The sequence below is a fragment of the Falco peregrinus genome, chromosome 7, assembly GCF_023634155.1.
Source record: "Falco peregrinus isolate bFalPer1 chromosome 7, bFalPer1.pri, whole genome shotgun sequence".
In the NCBI taxonomy this organism is placed as follows: domain Eukaryota; kingdom Metazoa; phylum Chordata; class Aves; order Falconiformes; family Falconidae; genus Falco; species Falco peregrinus.
Genome location: NC_073727.1, coordinates 2,654,141 through 2,681,664, shown reverse-complemented (window position 1 = coordinate 2,681,664; position 27,524 = coordinate 2,654,141). Strand labels below are relative to the sequence as shown.

Sequence of the window (27,524 nt, the reverse complement as noted above, 5' to 3'; positions counted from 1 at the left end):
TGATCAAAGTGTAATATTAATTTGTTCCCATAGAGACAAGTTTAAACACACAGTAGTTTGGCTGAGGAAGGCTTAAAACAAGGCTATTCATGCAACTTTTCATGCTTGAGATAGATTTGTGGTATAAAAATGCCTCAAATATATTTAAGAGTAATTATAATTAATTTGCTAATTTAATAAGCAATATAAGGCCTTTGTGAAGCGTGGGGAAGCTATATTGTTAATACAATGTTTCTCTTATGTTAGGAATCCTGTTACAGTAGCTGAGGATAATCATAGGTGACTATTAATGAGGCTGTGTAACTGTTAGTGAGGCTGTATGAGTATTACATTTCGCCGCCTGGTGGCTGTTCTCTTTTTTTTTCAGCCTCGTATCAGAAAGGCAGCGTAAAGCTTATGTTTACCTGGAAGGACAGAAGATGAAGTGGTGAGGGAACAAAGGTAGGACAATTTAGCAAAGATCTTTGACTTTCACCCAGTGTACAGTAATGTGATTTACAAATCGTAAGGGTGCAGAGACGAACCTGTAAAAGCAGTGAAATACTTTGTTGTAAAGCAACAAGCTAGATTGTTTCTTCCCAGATCGGGCAGTAGCTGCCACTATGCTCCAGGGGCCCAACATACGCCTCAGTGTGTGGTGTTAGTCCGTGAAGAACATTTTCCCATTCCAGCTGCGTTTAGTTGATGGTCATTGGCTGTGAGTGTTAATCATCCTTATGTCAACATTGTAAATAATATAATTAGAGGAAGTAATTGAATAATTATTTCCTTTTACGTAGCTGCTATATCAATGATTTGAATGAGCTTAAGGAATAAACATACTCTCCGTAAACTCCACAACCTGCGCCCTAGCACCCTGAAAAAGGAAAATTAAAGCCTTTCTGTGGAAAAGACCAAAGCCACAAGAACGACTGTGTACCACAGGAAGAGAGCCAGAAATATCAACAGTGTCAGTAATTAGGTCCTAGAATAGAAGGAAATTTGTTAAGTAAAATTCCCAGGTGATTTGAGGAAGTGTTTCATATCCGAAGCTACAGACAGGCAGTAAATCTTTCCAAATGGTCCATGCCAGTTTTACCAGAGAGAAATTTCCTTCTCTTCTTGGTGGTATTCTGTAGTATCTAGGACCAGAAGCTTTAATCAGTATGTAGTTTGTGAGTCCATAAAATTTAACTTGAATGCAGGATCAGATGAGAGATAAGCGTTCCACATTAAAAAAAAAATGAAGGTAATCTTCACTTAGGCATAGTGTGAATGATTGACAAGATGTGTGGGATTTCTTTAGTCATTCCTCCCTAAGCTTTGTTGATTGAAGGAGATTACATTTGCTTATGAAGGCAGACTGACTCTTTATAATAGCATTAGCCATATTAGTTCTGTGAAATGGAATCCATGGGTTACAACAGTGATTTCAAGGTTATATTATCAACATATGAAAGTTTCCTTTACAGAATTGCATAGATTGTAAACACTGTATGTTATCTGGAGATTATCCTAGAGTGGCGTTTATCCATTTTCAGCCATAAGGTGGTGGTTTTTCTAAAGCATATACTTCCAAGCAATTCTTTTTTTCTCACAGCACAATGAGAAAACGTTGTAATTCTGAGATATCCTTCTCAGTGTGAAGCCACTCTGCACAGTGCAATAGAGGTTTTAAGTCAAGCAGGACTAGTCTTGGTAACTCCGAGGTCCAGCCTTGATTGTTAGCTGTGGCAAAGCGGCTTTATCGGTCACTGCAGTTGAGTCCTAAACTGTCAGGAGAGGGCGCAGCCTCCCTAGAAGTCTCAAATGGAAAAAGGTACCGTGGTGTGTCAAGATCATTTAGTAAGGCTCTCCGGAAAACCTGCGTGGTCTGGAGGCTCGGACACTCCTCCTGGGCTGAGAATTGAAGGTAGCAGGTAGAACTTGTTATGGTCTACATCCATGTCCATCATAAAACTTAGTCATTCATAATTCTCAAGGAAACAGTATTTATAGGGAAACAATTTAGCTTTTTATTTCTCATTTTGCATTTACAACATGATTCCTGAAGGTAACTATCGTGTAGTGTAATGCAGAATATCTTCTGGAAGATGCTGGATTGCTAGCAGTGGATAGTGCAGTTCTTTCTTTTACTTTTTTTGTTTGTTTTGGTTTTTAAACTTCAAAAATATGGCTCCTGGCAGCGCAAGCTTTTTCTGGCTTCCTCGCTCAGTGTACAGGGAAGAAACTTTCTCTAACCAAAGACTAGATAAATCTTCAAACTTCAGGCAGTTTGCTTCCCTTTGCTGTGTCTAGCAATGCTGCTGATCAGAAACTAGACAGTTTCGTGAGAAATTATTGTGCTTGGTTTTTCTTTCTTTTTTTTTTGTTTTTTAAATTCACAATTTGAATCAGACATTTGAAAATTTGAAATTATCCATAGAATGAATTTAAAATGGTCTTTGGACCTGCCAGGTAATTTCATTTCACTAATGCTAAAGGCTTTAATTTCTGTTCTCATCAGTGCAATGCTAAGTAATTTAAATTTTTCTGTGGAAATGAAATAAAAAAATCCAGCAAACTGAAAACAGGAAATCAAACCATTGCAATTTTTCTTCTCAGAATGTTTTGACTTCTTCCCATCCTGACATGAAACTGAATTGTCACGTTTCTCTAAAATGTTTTTTAATTCATTAAAACTGCATTTCACTTAGACCATTATAGCTGAAATAACCTCTAATACTGCATTATCAAGCAGAAAGAGCTTGTCTGCCCAAATTTGCCAGTCAGCCTCAAAGGCTTTACATGAAAATTGTTTGTGTCTGTGGTTTTGTAAGGTGGGCATTATCAAAGCTAGCTGAATGAGTAATATGTGCTTTCTGCTGGCTTCTAAATAAACAACAGCTAGTAAAAGAAAAATTCTGCAGTTACTGCTAGAGTTAAAGTTGCAGCTGAGCAGCGAATGAGCTGTTACTAAAGCAGCCTGTTACTAAACTCCACTGCAGATCTGTCCTTCAGCATGGAAAGTTGGTAAAACAGATCTATGAGCAGCTGATGCTTGTTTCTTTGAGCAGTGGTTGGCGCCCTGAGCTCCGTTCAGAATCGGTGCAGGCTGTCCGGCACTTCCACAGGGCACTGCAGGGCTCTTGTCTGTGTTAGAATTGAGGGAGCCAGGAGTGCCGCTAGGCCTCAAGGCATCCCCCAGCTGCATCAGGGACCCCTGTCTGAAGAGCATGTCTGGGTCTGTAAGCTGGCTGTGAGACAGAGATACTGAGGTTCCCTATTCCCTGCAGTTCTCACAGCATCTGAATTAATTCCTGCTCCATGTGGTCTTCATGATAGTGAAAGGAACTTGCTGAGCCTCGTCTCCCTCGTGGTAGGTGTTAGCCATTATGACAACACCTATGTGGTGGTCTCTATTCTCTCCCAGGGCTGTAGTACCTCTCAAATCTTTCCAGAGATGCTAAGATACTTTTCTAAACATCTCAAATACCCACATCTTTTGCACCACTGCTAGTTCCTTTAGCATTGACCTCTGGGCATGCAGAATGACCAGGCACTGTTTTTTCTTGTTTTGGGGATCCAACAAAGGTGTCTTAGCTTTTTCCTAGCTCTTCAAGGAAGGGACTGTATCCGTCTAGTTGCAATGGCATAACATATAAACCATTGTAACATATGTTTTAGATGGAACATATAAATCTTCTGTTTGTAGTGTTTGTTATTTTTACAGATCTCCCTAGCTATCTTTACTGGAGTCATAGTTACAAAAGTGAGAAGGCATTATGACATCAGGCCTGTTCTCTTCTGATTCACAAGCCATTAAAAATCCCAGAATTGTCCTTGAACAATCCTAAATGCGTTAACTACAAAGAACCCTATGTAGTTACACAAAATGGATGAAAAGACAGTTTTTTTAGGTAGGTCTTAGAAATCTACATCTGAAGAGCATGTAGATGCTCTGGTTTTTGGCTCAGGCTTATTTGGGCAAGGATTGGGCAAGGGCTGCTGACGCTCTTGTTGGCTTTTTTTTTTTTTCTTCTAAGGAACTCCTTTCTGAGTCTCGACCATGCTTGCAGCTGATTTGGATCATCTAATGAACATGCAGGCTCACATTCTTGCCATATGAGGGCTGTCCAGTGGATTAACCAGCTCATGAATGTCAAAACAGCCCCATTTTACCTGCTGTGGTCCAGACCACATCCTCAAAGAGGCAGAAGTTAATGACTTCAGTGCGGCAATGCTATGTGTACACCTGGCCTCAACATGTTTTTATAAGTAACTCATCAGCAGTGTGTGCAAAGTGTATTTTATTGTATGTACAGTTTAACATCGGCAAGGCTTGTTAGCAGAGGCAATAGACAAACCAATGTAGCTGGTGAAAACTGGCAAGCTGTTGGCAGTGCTGGTGTGTTCAGGTGTGAAGGAGATACAAGAAACTTTAAGATGAATGCAGACTGAAAAAAATCTGACTTCAGCCCTAATTTAACTGTGTTACTCAGGCAAGCTGAGGGGGAAAAAACAGCTGACAAGTGTAGCAGCTCAGCAAGCTATAGACAGCCAAGATGATAAACAGGCAGCATGTTCTATTTCCTCCCAGGTCTGACAATACTTCTTTCTCCTAGAAGGTGGTACTGTGTGAGCACCTCAATTGACAGCAGGAAAGCAAGATTTCTAACTCTTTCAGTAGTAGAGCAAAGCTTTCCACTGTGAGTAATTGTTTGGGGGTTTTTTTTGTTTTCTTTTTTCAATTTAGAGCCTCTAAATGCAGAAAGCCAGTAAGAAAATAAATCAAAATCATTTAAAGACAGTCCCTTGCCTTTAAGAGACATGGCGGCTTGTGAGTTATGTACATTTAAGATGAAAATAGCTGAAGACCATTATTCTGTTTTAATTATCCAATTTATTTGTTGGACAAAGGTGAGCTGATTTCCATAGCCATCCTCCTTCCTTGTGCGTCAGCTCCTTTCTGTGATGACAGGAGTCAAGAGCCTCCAAACACCCTTGTAGATCAGCTGGTAGGAAATTCTGAGGTACAAACTACTAACACTGTGTACGTATGTGGCGGGCACTATTACAGCAGTCTTTTGCATACTAACATACATGCCCGTAATCTTTACTGACATGTATTTTAAGGCTTTTTTCAGTTCTAAGGCATTTCAGAGTTGTGTGTGTTTTGTGGTGGTTTTTTGTTTGGTTTTGAGGTTTAGGAACATTGAAACTTACCTGTACAGCTGTTTTTATATTTACAGCAAGACCTGCAATATCCTGTTGTAATCACACAAGTTCATTTCACATCTGTATGTCAACACAGTGAAATTCAGGTGCCAGGTTCAGATGTTTTGGACAAGTTTTCCTCGTGAACCAGTGTTGTGTGACTGGCAGTGATGCATATCAATAAAAATAATTTCAGATTTTTTTTTCCAAAGATCATGCCTTTATCTCTTTACAGTGAATGGCAAAATGTCCATTAAACTTAAGTGAACATAGGATTCAGTTCTAGGTTTTAAAATGGAAATGGCTGAGATTTTTCTGAGTTAATGACAATTTCTGTCTCAAATGCAACTGCCATGGCAAGGAAGGTGGTTCCTTTTATACATACTTGTCAAAATCCTTCTCATTGTCTTTCGCAGTCATATCTGATGCCTGTTTTCAGTACCAAGTATATCAATTTTATCCTCTGTCCTATTTTTCTGTAGTGGCTTTGCTTTCTTGTTCATTGAGATGCAAAGCATCTGGGATGTAGGAACATAACAAGGGAACATCTCAGAAAAACAGGATTGCATTCTGGAACACTGTTGTATGAGAAATATGTGAGATTGGCCATATCTGGTGCCAAACCTGACAAGGTTGTTGTCATAGGTAAATTAATAATAACAAGACAGATTGGAGAGAAAATGCCATGCTCCAAATAGCCAAAATGTTTTTGAATGCCAACAGAAGTGCTATCTGCCCCGGCTGCCCTGGAGTCCTGCATGCAATGACTTTTGGCTGCACCAGCAGTCAGGATGAGACTGTCAGACAGAGGGGTCTGTGTGGTGCCTGGCTGTTGTCTCACCAGCAGAAAGAAGCAAGAGTGAACCCCTGATGTTTGTACCAAGAGCAGGCAGAATGTGGGAAGACACAGGCAGAAGGAAGTGTGGAGAACTGGTGAGGGAGGGAAATGGCAGGATAACAAAGGCAAGCACAAAGACGGTGGCACACATGAGGAGATGAGAAGTTCAACTTCCACCCCTTCAGTATCCAGGATCAATCTGAGATCTCTTGAGAGCAGCTGAACCAGCTCTGTTGCCACAAGGAGAGCTAGGAAAGATGAGATTAGGTAAATCCAGGTGCCTGAGCAATCTTTTTAAATTCACTAGGCTTTAAGTAGGAACTCTCACTTTAAATTATAGCTAACAGGGTTTCAGGGCTGGGAAAAGTTTGCTGTCTCTGACCCAGCTTCTTTGTTCTAGTAAGTGAGGTTGATCCCCCAGCAGGCTTACATCACTGCAGGAGCCCGTGCTAGGGAGCGCTTCCCTTCACCATCCCCTGCATCTCTCTGCGCCAGCCCTACAGTCTACGTACAGCCTGTGTCATTTCAAGGGAGCAGTAAGCTGCAGCCAGCCCATCTCTAACATTATTGAACTGAAGAAGTGTGCATTAGTGGTGAATTTGGCTCATGGTTTTCTAGTTTTATTACCACTGAAGTGAAAAAATTTTAATAAGCACAATTAACCTATCAATTATAGAGTCTAGCGCTTGTTGCAATGAGCCTTGGATTCCCACCATAGCTGAGAGAGGGCTATTTTCAGAGCACTAGCTGGGCTCTGTACCCTCATCTGGCCAAAGGGGGATCTGAGATCAGATCGTGATGTTGAGAGTTCTCACGCCCTTGTTCTTCCACATATGCACTGCTAGTGAGTGGGAAACAGCTCCAAACAGCACCAAAAACACCAAGACCTGCCTTTGGGAGACAAGCTGATTGCCAGATGTTTTAAAGGAGCAACTTTATCTCAGTTTTCCTTGCATTTATGGAATTGTTTATAATGTTGGCCACAGGCTTTTTTCTGTCTGCTCAGTCAGCTGTAAGTCAGCAGTTCAGTGGATTTAAATGAAAGACTGATGGCAACTTGCAATCAGTTTGCGTGGAAGTGGCATTGAGCCAACTGCCCTGTCGTGGAATGTTATGTGAGCAGAGCAGATATAATTATTTCCAAATTTGGCCACAATCCATATTTTATCCATATTTATCCATATATTGCTGCAAGGGGCTTGTCTCCTTCAGCAAGAAATCCTCTGGGCAGAGAGCATATCTTCAGTAACTTGCTGTTTAGCCTATACTGGGTGGATCCTCTGTGGAGGAGCCAAGATGCATGACCCTTCTTCCTAGTGATGCAGTTATCTCCCAAAATGAGACTGCTGTCTCCTCAGTAGCCTGTCTCACTTAGGAAATATTGCAGATTGTGAGATCATTCACGGTTCTTTGAGTAGCAACTAATTCTTGATACGAAACCTGTTGGCAATAGCCTGGCTTTTTTGAGGAGCAAAGGCTCCTGTGCTTATCATCATGTGGAGCAGGAGGGAGTTTCAGGAGCACTGCAGAGATCTCTCACCAGTCAGGTGCTTGTTCTTCTTATTCAAAGAGATGGTGGGATGTGAACCAACTTTTGTTCAAAAATAACATAGGCATTTTAGCACATGACTGCCCCCCCTCTAGCACGTCCTCTTGTGCCTTCTGGTATCATTTTTATCTGAATTGTACTAATGGAACTCAATTGCTATCAATCAGATGGCCCTTTGCAGAGTTGCTTCAGGGATGAGGCTGATGTAGACTGAACCTGCTGGGGCAGCTGTTGCAAACTGACCTAGTCTTCTCTTGCTTGCAGCCAACCAGTCAGGGGTGGATGGTGCATCCATTTTGTGGCTGCTGAGCTATGAGTCTTCTGGTCTTTTTTTCCCATATAAATGTCTTCAGATGCAGTTTGACAGCCGGTTATAGTGAGATTTTTCCACTCTGCAGTTCTACACCATCAAGACATGCTTAAATTATCCTGCAGGCTGTACCTTCGGAGAGGCCCATGTTACACATCTCTGGTTTTGGCTGACAATTTATACACTGTTACTAGCTAGGCCACTTCTCTGAAGAGTCCCCCTTTCTCAGTCTGACAGAGAGGCAGGCAGATGGAGCTACAGCTCTGTGCTACCTGAAAAAACTCAGGCTGATAATTCCCTACAAAGCATGATGAAGTGTCACTGTGTGCTCAGGTTTGCCTTGGGGCTGGTTTGCTTTTACAGAGATGGACCAGGTTCTCCTGAGTCAGATTCTGTTATGTGCAAGCTACTGTGATGCCTTTAATTCAGTTTAAGAGTGGATCAGATAGGTTTCTTACCCCTTCACAATTATTACCTTGTTATTGCTCTGTTTGTTAATGTGCATTCTGGTAGCATCATACAGCTACAAGCATGCCCCAGGGCCCCGTGCAGTGTCTATGGTGTGTTTTTCTCTCTTGATTGTGTAGGAGTCATCGCTGCATTATGAACTTATCTCTACAGCTTCTCGAGGCTCACTCTTGCCTGTGGGAAAGCTTCACGTGCAAAAGGCATCAGGCCTGGCTTTCTGTGGGATAGGCTGGACCGTTACCTCCTGAGCTGAAATACGACTGTTTATTTTTTCTGCACTGGAACTGATAGGAGGTTGTGGATAGCAGTAGGTCAGAGCTGTGTTTGACCCTAATGTAATGCTGGCCCTAGGTAAGGCTTTGCAGTGGTCTCCAAGTTTTCCTTGGAAGTCAAAACTTTGGTCAGAGAAAATATAGTGGTGGATGAGTCCCATGAAGAACAGGAAGGAATCTCTGCAGTTGTGGCAACTAGTGCTAGTATGTGGGAAATACACAGCATTTGTGTGAGCTTTTGAGTACCAGTTTTATTCCTGTGATCCTTTTTGGCTGTTCTAACACCTTGATGTTGAATTCAACTGTTTCACCTCCCAGGAAGCAAACACCACAGGATATTCTCTGGTGCACGAAGATGCTGTTTATGTTTCCCATTGCACTGGTATTGCTCAGCTATGGAAAACAGAATCCCTGTTTTACAAAGGCAATGGTTGCTAGAAGCGAGGTCTCCCGAGGAATTATAGGTGGCAAGTTGCTGTGTTGGTAGAATGCAACAAGCTGCAGTGATATCTACTTAATACACATATGTAGGCTTTGGACTTGTTGGCATTAAAAACATTTTGAAGATCGGGAATAGATCTGTATGTGACTGCCTTGTATGTATTTACACTTCTGTTGCAAAGGACAAAAAGAAAAGAGAGTGGTGCCTACTTTTTTGGTGATTAATACTGTTTGTGTGGATGAAGATTGTTTTCCCTGAGGCTTTTGTGCGTGGTCTTTTACAGCTAATGAGCTGTTTCTCTGTAAAATTCCTTCAGAGGATACTCCAGAGGAGCCAGCTGTAATTTAAACCCAGAAGATTGTGTCCCAGTCCTTCTTTGACATCTCCTTTGGCTTCCATTATCTTTAAATTACATCCTTAGTGCTGTCACTTTGTCAGAGTGGGATCAACCTTGCCTAGATTCTTTGCCCATGGAAGGTTTAGTATAGCCCTAACTTAGTTAGGAACCTGAGGATTTTCCCCTCATTTCCTTGGGGTGTATTAAAATGGGTTATCCTGATATGAAGAGTATGAAACAGGCAGAAGTAAAAAGAAAACCAAAAAAACGATTCAGGCTCTGAATCTCTAAGCTCCAAAGACCTCACCATCCTGAACCTCACTGGCAATAAAAATTGCCTGTAAATGCAAAGTCTTATATCTCTGCACCCTTCAGGTTTAACAGAACAGATGAACATATCATTGTCCCCCTGTTTCTGCAGTCCACCAGAGCCTTTAGCTCCAGTCCTTGCTCAGTCTTTAGCTGGGCAAAGTAGAGAAGGAATTTGAAGTGAGTAAGAACACATCAGGACTCCTGTGTTTAGCTAAGACTGCATATAAAAATAATATTGTCTTAGAAAATTAAAAGCCTGTGTCCTACATCTGCTGAGCAAGGGGTTTCATGCCCATGTTGTTTTCCTGCATGCTGGCAGATTCACAAAATGGGATGCATTCTCACTGTGGCTAAATAAGCAGCTGGAAGGCTGTTATCTCTGTGCGGAGCCATGGGCCTGTTTCCTTTCTCTTTTCAGGCGCTCTGCCCATTCTTCCTCCTTTGTAAAGGCTGCAGCCTTATGGGAGGGTGAGCACGTTCACATACATTACAGCGTTGATGCTAGCTGAGACTGAGCTCAACAAATTGCTTCTGTCCCATTCCCCCAGAGGTGGTCGCTTAACGAAAGGTATAAACTTTTTGATAAAGCACTCCAAAACACCTGTCAGACTGACTTGAACTTTGTGTAGCCAGTGGTCGTTCGCCTATCGCTGACATTTGGCCATTTTGAAGTGATAAAATGTAAGCTATGCACAAGACTAGCAACCCAAAACAGCTCAGGTCAGATTTGTTTGCTGCTGTAACGTCCTTGGACCTTGACATCTGTAGCATTACCAGCATTGTTTCCTCTACATTCAAGAGTAGGAAACCACTGAGGGATGAAGGCTGAAACATCTAGCATTCCCAGTGCTGTTTGCAAAGAAACCCACCAACCAAGAGCTATTTGGTAGCTTGGGTTCTGAGAAGGAGCTGTTCTCTTTCTTTGTATGCCAGTGCTGGGCAGTTCAAAAAAGACAGGGATAAAAAAATTCCCTTGTTTGGTCTAAGCAAAATGATAAATTTGCTTTATCTGGTTTTGCTTTTGGTGGAAGGGAGGCACACAGTGTTTTCCCATTGCTGCCTGTTTCTGGCAATGCACAACCTGCTTGAAAGCCACTGAAAGTTCTCATAACCAATAATTACTTTGGATCTAGCTTGTAAGAAACTCTGCTCTCAGCAGTATGGAAAGTAATTAAAAATAAATAAAAGTCACATGTTTATAGAACCCTTTCCACATCATTTAGCATTTCTAGTTGATAGAGTGTTGTGTTTCTTACTCCTGTATGTAGAAGATGCTTGTATTGCCTGTGGGATGGTAAAGAGCAGGTGCTGCCCTAAGTGCCTCAGCTCCTTCCAGGGCTTTTTATTCAGATTTCTTTCCAAGCCTGGCAAGACAGGTGAACCCCTGTGGAAGCAGAATTGCAAATGTCATCTTTGTTGTGTGAGGGATGCATAACCTTCTGCCTTCAGCACTGAAAGCCTTTGCTGTTCTTCACTTTCTTAGGGTGGGAGTTTCCTTCCTATTAGCAGGTACTTAAGGAAACATCTAGAGTCCCTTATCTGTGGCCTGTTGTTTCCAGCCCTCTTTTTTTTTAAAAAACTTCAAACACAGAGTGTGTATGTGTGTGACAGGGAGATCAGGCAGCTACATTTGGGTGTTAGGTAGAAGGCAAGTGTCCTCAACCTCCCTTTATAAACATTGGAGCTAAGACCTCTGGAAGACCATTCAGGGCATGAAAATTGTTGCTGCTAAATCATCCTCTGGAGAAGTGTCTCTCTTTCCACTGCCTATATATGGAACCCACAGAGACCAGACTGAATTACCACAGCTGAAATTAGATGCTGCAGAAGGTGGCATGAATGCCCCTGCAGTTTCAGCTACTACTCACCCACTAAAAGGCTTCCAGTTTTCCCATTAATGCAGCCACTCAGCTCACCTAAGCAGAAAAAGATGTCTTTGCGGAAAATTGTGTATTAAGCATCAAACTTTATTGCACCAAATACCTCTTTTAAATCCTCACCCTGGGAAGCTGTTGACACATGTTCGAGTCACTCTACCATCTTCTCCCAATAAATGTGTGTGTAATTGTATTTGTGTATACTAGTTACGTGTTGCTGTGGAAGTTTTGGCGTGCTGATATATATCTGCATGCCAACCATCACAGCCTGTGGCTTCGTGGCCGTATATGGAAGTTCACCTGTGAAGGTATCCAGAATTTCCCTTTGGATCTATTTGAGGTCTAAACCAAGCAGCTTGGAAAAGGGCAAGTGGAGCAGCTATGTGCCCGAGATAGGTGGTAGTCCTGGCACTGAAATTGTGGCCTCCTGTTTGAAACCTAGCTCACATCACCAACATAGCTATGAAGGATGTTTCTTCCTGCCATGCCCTGTCTAGATCAGGATGTTCTCTGTGGAGTGGTATGCTCTGAAAGGCTACTCCCTTCCAGCACTTCAGGTAGAAAAAGATGGCTTAAACATAAAGGAAGCCATGAAAATTATTTGGAGGTTGGCCAGAGGCAGGTGGGAACAGGCTGAGGAGATGGAGGTCTGTTTGGTCTGGCTTTGTATATTTAGTGTCTAAAATGTGGGGAGAGAATTGCATGGAAGGAGTCATTGGCTGCAGTTAACTAGGGGGGTTCCTAAAGGCGAGATGTAGGAAAGCTTGAAAGCACACACTTCAATATAATTAGAGGTTTTTCTGAAATGAAGATAAAAATTGATATGCAAAGTCTGTACACTTGGATTTCACATTGAACTACACCCCCTGGAGAAGGCCTTTATCTTACATTTACATCAGGATGTTAGGCAATACACCACCACCTGCAATTTACTTTGACTGTGGTAACTTTTAATCCTTATAGTGTGGATTGAAGCCATGGTTTAGAAAAGTTTCCAGTCTGTTATTTGGTCATTAGGTTGAAAAAGTCTGTGTACCTTGAAAAAGGTGATAATTAACATGGTGAAAGTATATGGAAAGCTAAATGACACTGAGAAGGTAGTTTAGAGTCTTCCCTTTATTCATCCACCTATTAAAGGATAAAAGGGCATATAATGAGACAGAAGAGTGGTACATTGAAGGCAGACAGAAATTTTCTTTGCATGAAGTATATTGCCACTCATGAACAATATCAATGTGTGTAAATGTAACAGGATCCTTAAAAAGATCAGGCATTTTAGTAGCCTACAGCACCAATTGCAATCACTGCAATATCAGTGGTAAATGCATAGAATTTAAGACTATTGAATAAGTTTCAGACTGAAAGAGAATTCTATGTAAAGAGAATTGAAAGAAAAGTCTGTCTGGGGCCAGCTATGCTATAGCCATCTGCCAGAGCATCTCTTGTGCTCTCCTGCAAAACACATTCCAGTTAGCACAGCCAAAGACTGTGAGCTGTTTGGACTATTTGGCCAGTTTTATCAAGTGTAATAGTCACCATGCTTCTATGGTGGTTGGTGGTCATCAGTTTATATTGAATACAGCAACAGTCTACTGGAAGGTATCTGGCATTCTGACACCTACCTGAATGACTGCTGAATGCTTCAAGTGTACATACATTATTTCTTCTACCAGTGAGCACGTACTGTGCTCTATTTAGAGATACTTGGGTTGGCTCTTAGTGGAAAGGTTCAGACTTTGATCCATCCTGTACAACTCCTGTCTAAACCAGCCCAATGACAGGACTGTTAACCTGGCTGAAGATATTCCCAGAGTCTGAAACAGCTTCTTCTGCTTTATGAGACATATAAATGCTTTATGAGACATCTAAGTTCCCAACAGATGCTGCAGCACATCTGCTTTGCACAGGCAGCTCCTGGTTGCCTCCCATCTGACTTTGCTTATAGCTTGGCCCTACCAGCTGCGTGCCCGCATCTGTACAGTTTTGCACCCAGTAATAAGCCTTGCACTTCTGCAGTCTTCATAAGACTTAGTGAGGGACCACTGCACCGTGCTCGATTGTGCAACACAAGCACCCCAGATACTGCCCTCTGGCAGCTGAGACCCAGGACTGAGCCCTTGAAGGATGTCTTTAGATGGCCATCAGTTCTCTTTACTGGTACAGGGATGTAATTTCATGTGTTATGAGACCAGGTAAGGCAGGAGGCATACGGACCCTCTGACCTGCAAATGCATCATCTCTTCATCCTGGAAAGTGAGATTCTGCTTTTTACCAGCTTCCCTTTCACACTGGCCAGTGTGAGCACACAGCTCTCAGAGGACAGTCTTAGAGGTAAAACCGCTGTGCTTGTCAGTTGAACTCCTGAGCTGTTCATTCCTGCCCTTTCCTCCTACCCGAAACAGTGAAATGTTTGCTGGCACTGTCCAGGAATTCATCTGCTGGCATTTTAATATGCATGTGTATGATCATCCAGTTGCTACAACTACACTGTGGGAATCTTGTTTCTAAAAATACACCAATCTCTGCTGGTCTCCAGCACTAGCATGAGGTAATGTATCAAGTTCCCTCACTGCCAGTGACACACAGGATGAAAGTAATCCATACAGCTAGTAATACATAAAGACAACAATTATAATCACAACTGATTTCCCTTTCACTTAAAAACATCATCTTCTAGCCTGCATTAGCACAGCTTCAGCTCCTGCAATGCATCAAAACAATCATGTGCTTCCCCTTGCTAAATAGATCCTGAGAACATCTTCTGAATAGCTCAGGGAGGTTAGGTTTATTATGGGAACCTCAAACCAGTTCACACTCCAGCAGGTGCTCAGTTGCTATCAATCACTGTACTTCCACCAAAACTGAGAGAGATCTACCTGTTTGCATCACTCAGGTTGTGATTGCTGTATTTTGTCTAGGGAAATGTGTGTGCATATCATCTTTTGAATTCAAGATGCAGCAAATAACTCCCTGCTAAGAAACCTGATCTTCCATGTTCCAGTTTCTCTTCTGCATTATTTAAATTGCAGTTGAAAGCGCTATGAGTCAGTGGAGGCTACAAAAAATTGACAGAATACAACCCAATTTTTACTATTTAAAAAAATGGTATTTTGGAAGGATTTTGCATTACAAATAGCCCCTCTGATCCCAGAGGAGCTACTCAGTGTATAGCATTACTCAACCTTACTGTCATATCTTCTGGCCCAAAATAACATGTCCGTCTGGTGAGCAAAGGAGGGAGCTTGGGAGCCTGAACTTCAGTGTTGTAGCCAAAATTCACAGTGATGAGACATTAAGCGTGTGCCAATCACTGTATTCCAAATCACAGCACTGACTGCTGAGAAACTATTGTTACATTTCTGTTCTTCCCCCTACCTACATACAGGGATATAGGATATAGGATGTAGATGTAGGAAATATATATACTGCTGTGTACTGTATGTATAATATACATCAGTAATGCTAGAAATGGGAAGGAGCCTTCATGAATTAACACAAATTATAAAGTTTGTCAGTGCTTTGAAGTTCTTCAGTGAGGGATGCTAAATAAAGCACACCTTGGTCTGTGTCTGTAGAGGACATGTAAAGGTCTGAAGCCACAGGATTCCTCTGGCTGTGGGGTTGCCAGCAATGGTCCTCTCTCATGGAGAGGAATGGCCATTCCTGAGAAGGAGCAGTGGTAAAATGGAGGTGTATGGATGTGGAAGCTGTGTTCTGCTCCCATGTGATAATCCAGAGCTTCTCCCAAACTTTGCCCCTCAGAATCTGTTTTCTAGCTGCTGTAGCTCATTGCGCCTCTTCCAAACACAGAGTGTGAAAGGAACCCCACTATCCTTGGTGTGGCCTTTGTTCTTCTAAATTAAAATGTTTTGTTTTCCCCTGGAGATTGTAGTGAATCTGTTGCTTTTCCAAGAATGTTTCTTCTACCTAGAGCCATGTTCTGTCCTTAGTTCTGGTCTGGATCTTTTCTAGACAGCAATTATCTTTTTCATTGAACAGAAAATTTCTTAGAGAGCAGCTGGGAAAGAATCCTTTTTGTCTCATTGAGCACGCAGTCCTGGAGCTGCTGCTGTAGCTTGTCATACGTTACAGTACTGTCAGCGCTGGCTTTTCTCCATCACAAGTTTTGGAGCCAGGCAAAGGCAGAGCCACTGAGCACTCTCGGAAACCTCTAGCATCTCTATGAGGTCATGGCGACAGGCTGCTCCACAGAATGGAGCTCTGTCTCTGTTCAATCAAAGCAACACCTGACCGTGGCCTCTGGGCACCAAGAGGTGATGGCTCATTGCTGTTAGTATCAGATTGCCTAGTACTGATATCCTCTTTTCTTTGTCGCTGAGATTTACTGTTCAGCTTTAGTGACGTTTTTCCTAATTAACCGGGCTTTTGTTCCTACCTTTCAGAGCTGCAAGGAAGCCCTGTTCTGCAAACCAGGAGTCAGCATAGCTCTGTTTTGCTGTTGCTTCTGACTGCTGAGGGTGTGAGTCTTGCAGGTCTCCTTCTGCTTGCTGGGAAGAGAGCTGCTGAGAGGCATCTCCTGTTTAGGGTCTTTCACAGAATGACTCCCCCAGCATCACAGCACTGCTCTAGCAAGGCACCAGTGTGGAAACTGAAGCCTCAAAACCTGAACAGGATGAGAAATGTGTAACTTTTGGAGAATGCTGGAGCCAATGTGATGTTTCAGAGCCAGCCTCTATTCTTAGAAGAGTGTTGAAAGTCGTAATTTAAAAACAAGATCCAGTGCAGTGCTAGCAAAGAATCATATTCGTGGTATTCCTGTGAGTAAATCCCTCAACATGAATTGGCTTGACTTCAAGCTCAGAAGCACTCCACCAAAATAAGGCCCAGCTGTGAGGTGTCTGTAGTACTGATCTGAGTGGGAGAGAAGTACACATGGCACTTGCTACATCAGGTGCTCTCAGTGGAGTGGGCAACCCCTTCCCTTCCTTCCCCCAAGAAACCATGCCTGTAGCTTACTTGGTATTATAGGTCAAACGAGAGCTTTTCAAGGGCCTCTATAAGAGTTAGCCAATGCCAAGTGGTGAAATCTGATGTATATATTCCCCCATTTAAAAATCCCTCAGACACTTAAGTGGCTGCTGTTCTGCTGTCTGGTGGGGACTAGATGCTGCCTTTATACCATTCACAGTCGTTTCTGGTTTGCATCTACGTCACCTAGCGCTGTGTTTTAACTCAGAATCTCTAGATGTCTTAACATGCCCCTTTGTGGGGTGTGTGTAGTAAACAAAGGGGCAATTTCAGGCTGGCAGTGAGCAAAGATGGCCACAGATCCATGCTTATGGGTTAGAGCTAGGATGAACTGTGTGGGAGCATCTGATTCATAGTTATTTTATCAGGAGAAAAAACACAGAACTGGCTGTATTCAAATCCTGTTCATCTGCTGCTTCAGTGCTGTTTGGATTTTGAGGTTGCCCTCGGAAACCTCACACATTTTTACAGCCACAGCTGGACAGGGCATAATCCTTTCCCATTTGAGTCATGCAGAATTTTTCCAACAGCTTTAACTGAAAGAAGCTGAGACCTTAGAGTTTCCTCTTGCTCAGGTCAACATGAACTTTAGTAAGGATCATGCCAACAATTGAAACATTGGATCTCATAATAACATGTCTCTGGAGCTGATCTGGTGGTTTTACTCACCGTGTAACCCTCACTTATGAATCCAGTCCCACCAGAGTGAACTGAAGCATGTGTGAGTTGCGCTGCTGACGGGCTGTTTTATCCTATGCAAAAAACCATCAGCAATCTGTGTCTCATGGCCTGGCCGTGAGGTCTGAGTCCTGCCTGTTAACTCCTGAGGCTTACACTGCTCGGTGATGTCAGTGGGACTCTTTATGTGAGTAAGCAAGCTATTCTTTCCTCTAATTAAGTTATTTGATTGTTCTGTGTAGTGCATTTAAACTGTAAAGGAGTTCTACACAAGCTGCTACCAAAGTTGAACATCTCATTGTCAAGTTTCACACTAGAGTTTTACGAGGGAAAAAGTTAGCTACATCTGCAAAACAATCAGAAGGTAAAAGAAGCCGGAAATTAAAGAAGCCAAGAGGGTGTGTAATGAGCATAAATAATTCAGATAAAAGACAGAATGACCTAGTGAAGATTTCATCTTTTATTGTTGTTAAAAGTTCATCATGAAATTGGCACAACACATAAAAACAGATCTGTGGTGAGTGATCCATATTACTATTCTTGCCCGCTTGTTTTGTGCACACCCTCACTTTTTAAAACCAGAAGCTAATGAATAAAAGACATTTCATGGGCTAACTGCGAAACTGATGTTAGCACAGCAGAGAGAGGCTGCGCTTTCTGTTGACTCAATCAAATGGATAATGCAGACAGAAATAGTCCTCTATTCATACTTAAAAATAAACTCAGTTTTAGAGTATGCCCCAGCTGAAAATAACTGGAGAGGGAGAGCTGGAAATAACCCTTTTCTTACAGACCTATTTCCATGAAAGTCAAAGGGATTTTTGCCATGGATTTTAAAAGCAGCAGGATATAGTTATTTGTTGACAGACAGATGGCGAGGCCTAGCAACAGAAGCTAGGGAGGACCTGTGGCAAAGTAGGAGTTTATTATTTTGATCTTGCACATACTGCTGAATCTCCTTGTAGTAATTGTGCATGTTCACAACAGCGTGATTGCTGGGAGGAGCTGGGAGGGTGTATCAAAGCCAGATAAAGCGTCTGCAGCTCATTTTTTCTCCCCGTTTGGGTTGGTCTTGGTTCTAACCTCACACACCATTCATTGCAAAGTGACTTTTTTACCTGTACTCCACGTCAGAAAACAAGAACAATACCCACAATTACAAAAAAATCTTCACCAGGTCACTGACTGTTCCTAGTCTTGTGTACCTTTTCTTCCTGACTTCTGTGCTTATCAGAGTGAGCATTTAAGGCTGCTCTCAGCATGACTTCTGTTCCTTATACTGTCATATCAATTCCAGGGGCGCTGGGAGGTTGCTTAGAGCCGCCCGCCACTGACTGGCTTAGCAGAATTGTGGTTCTGCAGTTTTCTGCATGGAAAGGTCACTGTAACCAGTCTCAAAAGAAAAAGCAGTGCTGTAGGTTTCTGAGGGGAGCGCTTCTCGTGGATGGGAGGCAAGATAAGCCCCACATCAGATACACTGCTTGAATGTCGGGGGGTGGGGGTGGGGGGTGGGGGGAGGGGAAGTACCTTAGTGGCATGGCTACTCCTAAATTTTCCTATTACTTATTTGGGAGCCTCTTTTAAAGAAGGCGAGTAGGAACATGAACCCATTCATGTCTTCCAAACTTGTAAGCAGGGCTGGTTTTTTTGCTGCGTGTCCTGGTATGGGGTTGTCAAAGGTGCCGGTTAATGATGTGGCAAATGCCTATCCCTGGGAAACTGTCATGCAGCTCCAAAGCCTATGCTCTGAAATGTCCACTACCTCCCTCTGAACTCATGCTCCATTAGGACTAAAGCACATCATGCTACCCCAACCCTACTACCAGGCTTAAGAGCACTGTGGCTACTCAGGTTTTGTTTCCTCCACAGTGAATAGTTTTAAGTCCCGGAAGATAAAAATCTCAGTGCTGCTCCCTTACATTAAAATCTCAGGGCTTCAGTCTCAGCCTCACAGCAGGAGAGTGGCAGGGGTGGAAAGCTGGCACAGCAGAATAGTGAATCAGGCTCTCTCTTTGGTTTTCAGGCTGTTTACTCAAAACAACCCTTGAGAAAGATGCTTTGCCTCAAGCTGATGTCACATTCAACCGGTTTAGCAATATTACGCCTATTTCTTCTCAAGCTAGTCAAGGAGGGGAGGGAGAATATATGTTACTGCAAGTTCACATAGACAACAAATGAATATTTAGTACAAAATGTTCTTTCAAGGTGGGGCAAACATTTCTAGCTGTGACAGAAAAAGAAGGTATTTTGTAACATTTTTAAAAACTTGGCTGTGAAAAAGTGTTTATGTGAAATATGTTTAGACACAGACTACCTCACTTGATACTGAAGTATTCCAAGGCTCTTTCTGAGCCTTAACCTTTTTTTTTTTTTTTAATTACATCAGCTTTATCACAGCAAATTCCAAACGTAACTAAATAATTTGGTTGTAGTTTTTGTTTTTGCTTTTTCCTCTTTGGAAAAAATAAAGCTATGCTGTGTGACTCCACTCCACATGGGTTCTAGCCATTCAAGGCTTCTTTCATTTCAGAATTCATTTCCTCATTCAGAGGAATCCATGGAAATATTCAGCTAGTAAATTCTAGCATAAGATTACAGAAGTTGGTTTGCACGCTCAGTCCTGAACAACTGCAGCTTCTGAGAAGCTCACACACTACTTGTCCCTACTGAAAAACATTTTGAAAACCTGGCCCAACTTGGAAACAGTCTTATTTCACGTCTAGCAGGGCTTATATCCGAAATGAAGATCTGAATAACCCCTAAATTGTGGAGACCAAAAAATGCAGATAGAAGTTTCGCAGCACAATCTCCCATCTTAAACATTTGGATTTGGCTCAAGGTCCAACTGAACAGAAACATTTAAGGCCTCAGTTTTCTCTGACTTACGCTGCACGTGGAAGTGTTCAGCAGTTGCTTCTGAACACGATCAGCCAACATTAAGCCAAGCACGCATGGAACAGCCCTTGGTTACGTAGCCATCATCCTTCTTTTGCCTGCCATGGGCTGGTACTGCCCAAGAGCGAAATAAAAATAAAACCTCTTCCAAACTGGCGTTAGACAGACAAATAGATGTGGAAGCCTTAACTGTGACTTTCTGCCCTTTTCTGAGCGCTCAGCCAAACCACAACCTGTCAGAAGTGGGTTCACAGCCCTTGCTCGAAGCCTGGCTCAGAAAATCACAGTGCAGAAAAAACAGTGCAGAATCAGGTGGTGGGCGCTGTGGTTGATCGTGTTATGCAAAGGCAAAACCAGAATCAGGTTCAAAAAAGCATTTTCCTGAGACAGGAAACTACTCAAGCAGGAACAAACAGGAGTGCCCAGTGCAGCAGCTGGGAACAGAGGCAAAGCAGTATCACTGGGCCCTTGCTCCTGACAGACCCTGCTGACATGGTGGTGCGCTAAGCTCATCTTGGCATCCCTGGCATAGGCACTGCGCTGTGCTGAGCCAGTGTGGATAGCAAAAGTCTCAGGGCTATGCTAACCTACCTGGAATCCCAAGCAGTTGAAAGTTCAAGTCAGTCAAATTGTGTTTTCTGAGCTACAGTAAAAGCATGGAGTGGAAATCTCTACTAGTGTGCCATCAGGGAGATCCCTTTTGGTTCTGTGCTACTGTAGGGTCATGGTGCTACTTACTCTCTCCAGCCTCCTACTTCTGGCCCACCAGACTAGCAGGGCAGCCTCAGGCTGCATCAACGACCCTGGCTTTACATATCTAGTTGGATAAAAGCACCAGGCAGAGAGGGTGCTAAGTATCTCCAAAGAGAGTTCATCTTCTGCTTGCATCCGCTTTAGAACCATAAAGCATTTCCAAGCTGGAGAAAAATCCAAACACCTCATGTAGAAGCACCTTTCCCTTGGATTTTTATTATCATCATTGTAATTTTTAAGAATATATTTTGTACCGAAACACTGTCAGCATTCTTTATACAATGGAAAATGACACAGTCATCATGTATCTTGTAAAAGAGTAAAAACAGAGCAAGACAGGAAAATTTCATATCAAGATTCGATCTGGAGTACAAATAGATTCTGATGTATGACTTAAAAGCCACACACCAGATAAAAAGATAATCTGGAAAACAAACAGGTTCTCTCTTAATTTGGAAAAAGGAGGAAAAATCAGGGAATGTCAATGTTAAGGCTAAAAATTCCATTTTTAACTCATATTTTATAGGTGGCAGCGTGAATCTTAACTCGTCTGCAGTAGCAACAACATCTCCCTTGCTTTACAAAGAGATTTGCACTTGCATGAAATAAGAATCAGGCTTCTATGCTCGGAGGACTCCGATTGACCTCAGCAGGCTTTGGACTAGAGCCACAGTTGGAATTTCAGCTTGCAGTCTAAGGCTTCTTAACTGCAAGCCAAATTAGCACAAAATGAGGCTTTGCAACTGGCATTCTACCCTTAACTCTGGATATTCCAGTTCTGGTTGCTTTAAACCACAGCTTTATTGCAGGTTTAACATAGTTCTGTTTGTGAGATTCTTCTTTTTTTCTTTTTTTTTTTTTTTTTTAAATACTGTGCTACAAAGGATGTTATTGTATACTGTGTCTTACAAAGTCCCTATATTACATGTTTTCAGAATTGCCTAAATACATGTTTATGTCATGATTATAACTACTCAGAAAGACTTGCTACAGTCTGTTGTGAGCAGCCAAGGAAAAAAAGTATTTAGTCCTAAAGAAGTCAGGAAAAGTGGCCTGTGTTCATTTATAGTGTAGTGCAGTGACTGTGTTTATACAGCTATACCTACTATTTAAAAAGCTACTTGAAAAGTTATTATTCATGTGCAGTAGCTGATTTTCAAGCATTAATAACTTGGCTGTCTAGACAAGTTTTAATTGTCATATCAAAGGCCAAATATGTTCTCAAACAAGTGCAACGATCTCCCATCTCCCTTGGAAAGAGGCTGGTTCTCTTTCTGAACTAAGAGACTACCAAATTTAACTTTTTCTCAGGTTAAAAAAACACAGTTAAACCTACAAATTTGCTGTTTATCTTTTTAAAATGGATCGACTTTAACTCAGACCTATCCTGTGCAGCAAAGTTAGTAAGCCCTGAAAAACAGTTTCTAGTGAATATGCAGAGTTCCCACCAACTACCATGCCCACATTTCCCCAGGGCCTAGAGGGCTCCATTAAAATGTAACTAAATGTTTGATAGGAAACATTATTTTTCAAGAATGATATGTAAAGTTTGCCCAAAGAACCTAAGACATTTTGTACATTCAAAATGTTTACACTTTGCTGTTCTTAACCATCGGTAAGATTGTTCAATTTTACTAATAATACATACAATGAGTATAAATAAATAAACTACAGATAAGCTTTAAAAACTGTATTAACAATACATTGTGCAAAAACTCATAATGATCTACATTCTATGCAAATACCCTGACTAAAATATACAGGCTGTGTCCTCACACCCCCATTCAGTTTTTGCGCAGTCCTTGGGCCAAATCAGCAGCGTGGAGTAATCAGCAAAATTCCATTGCAAGCCGTGGAGGTAATGCTGATTTACACCAACAGGCGAGCTGGCCCTCAGGCGTGTGCAAAAATCCCATAGAAATCAGTGGGAATTGTGCTTGACTAAGGACTAGACAGTTTGATTGTACCCCATTAAAGTGAGTGGGATTTTGCCATTGATTTCCACGGAACCAGGCTCAGGCCCCAGGTAAGGACGTCAACACGTGGCCCTATGTTGTGCTACACTACTCCACTTCAGTGCAGAAACAATATTTGCAAAAGAAAAACTTTTTTGTTTTGTTGTCACTGCTGTTCAGTAACTGGTTTTAGCAGTGCATTTCAGAAATTACCTTTCTGTGAGATTTGAAACAAGTCTTTCTGAATCCATTCCAATTTGATTATTCAGTACAGGTGGGCTATTTTGATCCAAGAAAAATGGCTCAATGTCTATTAACCAATTATGTTCTTCATTAGGATAAACAACAGCCTGGTTCATCAGCACAGGAGTGAAGAACTGCATGTGGAAAAGGAATGGGGCAGCCTTCCTACCATAGCTGTGTCCGGAGCCGGCTGTCACTTCTCCAAATGGATGATGGCACCTGAGCCGGTTTGGAATCTGCGGTCCTAACAAGTTCAGCCAAGTTTTGTAAGCTGAAGATCTCCATTTATCTTTATCGTGTCAATTGCTGACAGTGTTTCAATACGGTGGTAAAAATCAAAAAGCTGATGTCCATCCACAAATATTCTAAAACGGGGATGCTCGCAAAGTATCTCAACCTGTAAAAAACAAAACAACGAAGCATGCTGTTCACAGTGTGATTGGGAAGTTATTTCACAGAACATGAAGACCACTCCATTAGCTTTTAAGTAGTGTTGATACGGTTACACGTTTTGCTACTTACGTGCCACGTAACAGACAGGGCTGAGACCAGTTTGCCCCCATGACACCAGTTACACTACGATGGCTCTGCTCTCTTCATAGGGACATTAATCCAGTCTCACAGCTTTGTGGCGGGAAGGACTGGAACCCAGTCCCACTGGCATCAGGGAGGTTTTGCCTCTTGGAATAAGGCCAGAAACAGACTCAAACTGCTATCACAGGGGGAAGAAACTCTATCGCCAACCCAAATCTTATCTTGTACGTCTTGCTACAGAAGTGTTTTGGGTTTTTTTTTTTTCTGCAGAATGAGGGGGCAGTTCCCTCTGCAATGCTTTCCATGCTTCCATTAATTTACTTGGGAGGGAGCGAACAGGAGAGGAGGACTAGGTTTCCCCTCCCATCCCACACATACTCACAGAGCTGCTGTAAAACTAAAAAGCCTTCGCTAATCGTGGCTGCAGACAGCCCAGGACTCCGTGTTGGACTAGACTCCATGCTGGGGCTGCAGCAAGGGAAATGCGGTGCAGGATGGCTTGAATTCAGCTAGACAGTTCACACGAGGCACAAGCAGGATCGGGGAGGGACACAGCTCATCCCTCCTCCTCCGAGCCTGGCAGAAATGTTCTGGAAAAGCAACAAAGCCTGGAGCTGAACAAGCTTGGGCAGGTTGGGAGATTCCTGATGTTAGGGGTGGCTTGAGAGGGTGCCCTGTATTTAAGCTTCACTGGAGCTGCCCTGGCAGGAGGCAGGGGTAGGAGGACACCGAACTTGTGCTTCTTGTGCAGGCCCTCAGAGACCTCCAAGTCTGAACAGCCCAAGAAGAAAATCTGCAGGGAAGCCACACGTAAACCCTGGCTCATTTCAAGAGGCTGGTAGTCTGGAGCGAGGTGCTACTTCCAGGCACTTGACTCTGCTATCACGGGGTATAAAAATGGCAACGGGGCCAGCGACAAACACTGAGCTAAAGCCCAACTGACTTGGGGCACGTTGCACCGGGAGCAGTGGCAGCAGACAGTCCAGGAGAGCGTAAGCTCCTGGGGACCCAGCAGCGCACCACGTAACAGGGAAGCACCCGTGCTGCCGCGTAGCTCCCGTGTCACTGCGGCAGGCACATCCAGCCTTAGGCCTTGTTATGTAAAAGATATGGTTAGCCTCAACACTGCTTACAATCCATTTTCAGATCACCGTGGGCCACACCAGAACGATAATTGCAATGGATCACAAGTAACTGGCAAGACACTTAATAGTCTAATTTATTCACTGAGAGGGAGACCGTCAAAGGTACAAAGTCAGCTGGGAACCTAAATTCCATTTATGCGTTTGGGAAAAAAGGAAGGGGGCGGGGGGGAAGAATGAAGATGAACAACTCCCCTTCTATAATATCTCATGCCAAATGTGCAATATTGCTGTCCTCTAACATCAACTGTTATTAGTGGGACACCCACAAAACATGCTTTGGGTAATTTGTCTGGCTTGTCTGAGGGCCCAGCCACCGCCCACTGCAGCAGGTACTATAACCTTCTCAGCCAGAGCAGGACCAAGCCTCCGAGCCCTTTCAAGTGCATTTCCCACACGCACCAAAGGGTGTTGCCAGTTCTGATGGGAGAGTTTGTAGAAGCAAGTAGAGCGCAACCAATTTGCAGCAAAACCAGTCACAAACACCCTCTCAAAGCCCAAGCATCTGGGGAGATGGTGAGTTTTTGGAGGTGGGGGAGACCATCTTGGGGGCAAGAAGGATTAAGAGAGTTTGGCAGCCAGTCAGAGCACTGGCATTTAGCAGAGGGGCCAGGGAAGTTTTGTAAGAGGGGAAGGGAGGAAGGTTTTTCTGGGTCAGCCGCATGGAAAAGGTATGCGGCCTTTTTTCCTCAATGTAGTGAAGCTGCTGAGAGAGAAGCAGCCCTCTGCAGCTGCACACTTTGTTAGTCCTAATTTGCAAAGACATCTTCACATAACCATAAACAGATGGGAATTTGCTTCTAGGTCAACTCAGTCCATCCACAGCACCACGGCATTTCCACATACACCATTTTCAAGTGACTACAGACTTAAATTTGACAGGAGATTTAATCCCAGGGTTCAGAAAAGAATACCACTATCGCTTAGCTGTTTAATCTCTTAACAGGAAGGGCTACAGCCAACCTCAGCACAACACCCCTGGAGAAAAAGGATGAACAAGATCCTTATTAGCCGCACTAAATTGCAAACACTATATCCATTAAGAAAACCATCAAAACATACAACAGTCACCGAGTATTTACATTCTCCTGTAATAACCTGTAATGCACTAATAACATAGAGGTACTGTTTAATTTATAGCTATAAAACTAAGCTGAGGAAGTGTGCTTCATCACGCAGTATTACAGCCTCCAACTTGTCATAGCACCCCGGTGAGGCGTTTGTAGCCCCACGCAAAATGCCTGCAGTTGCACACACCAGTGGAATCTCCGTGCAACTTCTGGTCAATACAAACAATCTGTCAACTGGTGTCTCAACCAGGGAAGCGCGGGCTACACTGCAATTTCACAAGAGGCAAGTTGGGTTCTACTGCGGCAATGATCAAATTATACTTATCAGATATGGCGCATGCTGCTGTCATCCTGGTACTCACCCTAAAAGGCTGGTCCGGTATAAACGGAAAATAAGGAATAGACGATTGCTCTTCCCCCCATTCTCCGGCTACACAAGAGTTTCTGACAAACTGTCTGTCTGTAAACACGGCTTTCAGTTCAATGGCTACGTCCGCAGGAGGATCCTCCGACTCCCCGCAAGTCAGACTGATGCCAAAGCTGCAACACAGAACGGCTCGTATTCAGCCGGGAACAAGGAAACATGCCCCAAACACCACCAGTCTCATTTCTCAGCTTGTCAAAGCCATTGATGGTAGGGTGGCACGGTAAAGGTGACAGCTCAGCTTGTTCGGAGAATGCTCCTAAAGCTCAGCAGGGACAAGAACGTGGTTATAGCATATATATATATATATATATATATGTATGTGCGTGCATGTGCATAGGTGTGTGTATCTATATATGCCATACATGCCTCCTTTACTCCCAAGTGCAACGTTGAGAAACAGGATCCCTTGAAGAAATGCCCCCTCTATGGGTCAAAGGAGAAATCAGCACGCTATATTTAAAATGATAAAAATAATCCTTTTCCAGAAAGGAGGGATCTGTGTGTAAGCGTGTGGCCTCCCCGCCTCGCCCCCTCCCCGGGCCCAGAGCCCCCGGGGCGGGCAGCCCTGCCCAGCTGTTACCTCTCGGGGTTGAGGTCCACTATGCCCATAACTAAGATCTTCTTTCCCGGCCTCATTCCTCCTTTGATGTGCCCACAGAAGGGGACGATCTGGAAAGTACAGGGGGAGGATGGCGAGGGTCAGCTCGGCAGCGGCGGCGGCCGCCCCTGTGCAGCCGCACGGGGCGGGGAGGGTGGGCTGGGGTGTTGATAAAGGGGTTAAAAAAATGCCCCCCAACAAATAAAACCCCCAAATAAAGGTGAGTTACCAAGCGAGGGAAGTACACATCAGCTTGCACCGGGGATCCCAAGGAATTGTTTAAATGCCCGTCTTCTATTTTCTGCAGGTAAAAAGGAGAGCGCTGAGGCAGGGCTGGCGGGGCCCTCCCGCTCCCCCCGCAGGTGCCCGCCGGGGGGGGTGGGGGCTGCCCTGCCCGTGTGTCGCCCACCCCCAGCGCCAAGCCCGGTCCCGGTCCCCGTCCCCGTCCCGTCCCGGAGCCGCGGGGAGGGGGCCGAGCAGCACTCACCGGCGCGTCCCGTTCGGCCACGGTCCCCGCCATCTTGTGGAAGCGGCGGCGCTGGGGACGGGGCGGGGGCGAGGAAGGGAGGAGGGAGGGGGGGGGCTGCGCGGCGGCTCCGGCGGCTAGGGGCAGTGGCGGAGCTGCGGCGGCAGCGGAGCCGGTGCAGAAGTAGGAAGGGG

The 27,524-nt window shown here is 43.6% G+C and overlaps 1 protein-coding gene and 1 long non-coding RNA gene across 6 annotated transcripts in view; one reads left to right on the top strand and one right to left on the bottom strand.

Moving 5' to 3' along the window:
• Positions 1-23,317, top strand: part of LOC106112167 (uncharacterized) — a 24,716-nt gene extending 1,399 nt beyond the window's left edge. The window contains exons 3-6 of one of the 5 annotated variants that reach the window (XR_003552444.2): positions 368-441; positions 3,692-3,878; positions 4,005-4,991; positions 23,188-23,295. This is a non-coding gene — a long non-coding RNA (uncharacterized LOC106112167). Of the gene's footprint in view, positions 1-367; positions 442-3,254; positions 3,338-3,691; positions 3,879-4,004; positions 4,992-23,187 lie in introns of all 5 variants that reach the window. The other 4 variants (XR_008747988.1, XR_008747989.1, XR_001226330.3 and 1 more) reach the window with 4 other exon arrangements.
• LGALSL (galectin like) lies at positions 21,086-27,524 on the bottom strand. Its single transcript, XM_055809484.1, has 5 exons — positions 27,352-27,524; positions 27,094-27,165; positions 26,847-26,935; positions 26,202-26,379; positions 21,086-23,490 (listed from the first exon to the last, which is right to left on the bottom strand). Exons 1-5 carry the CDS (start codon positions 27,382-27,384, stop codon positions 23,347-23,349), a joined length of 516 nt encoding a protein of 171 aa, XP_055665459.1. The 5' UTR covers positions 27,385-27,524; the 3' UTR covers positions 21,086-23,346.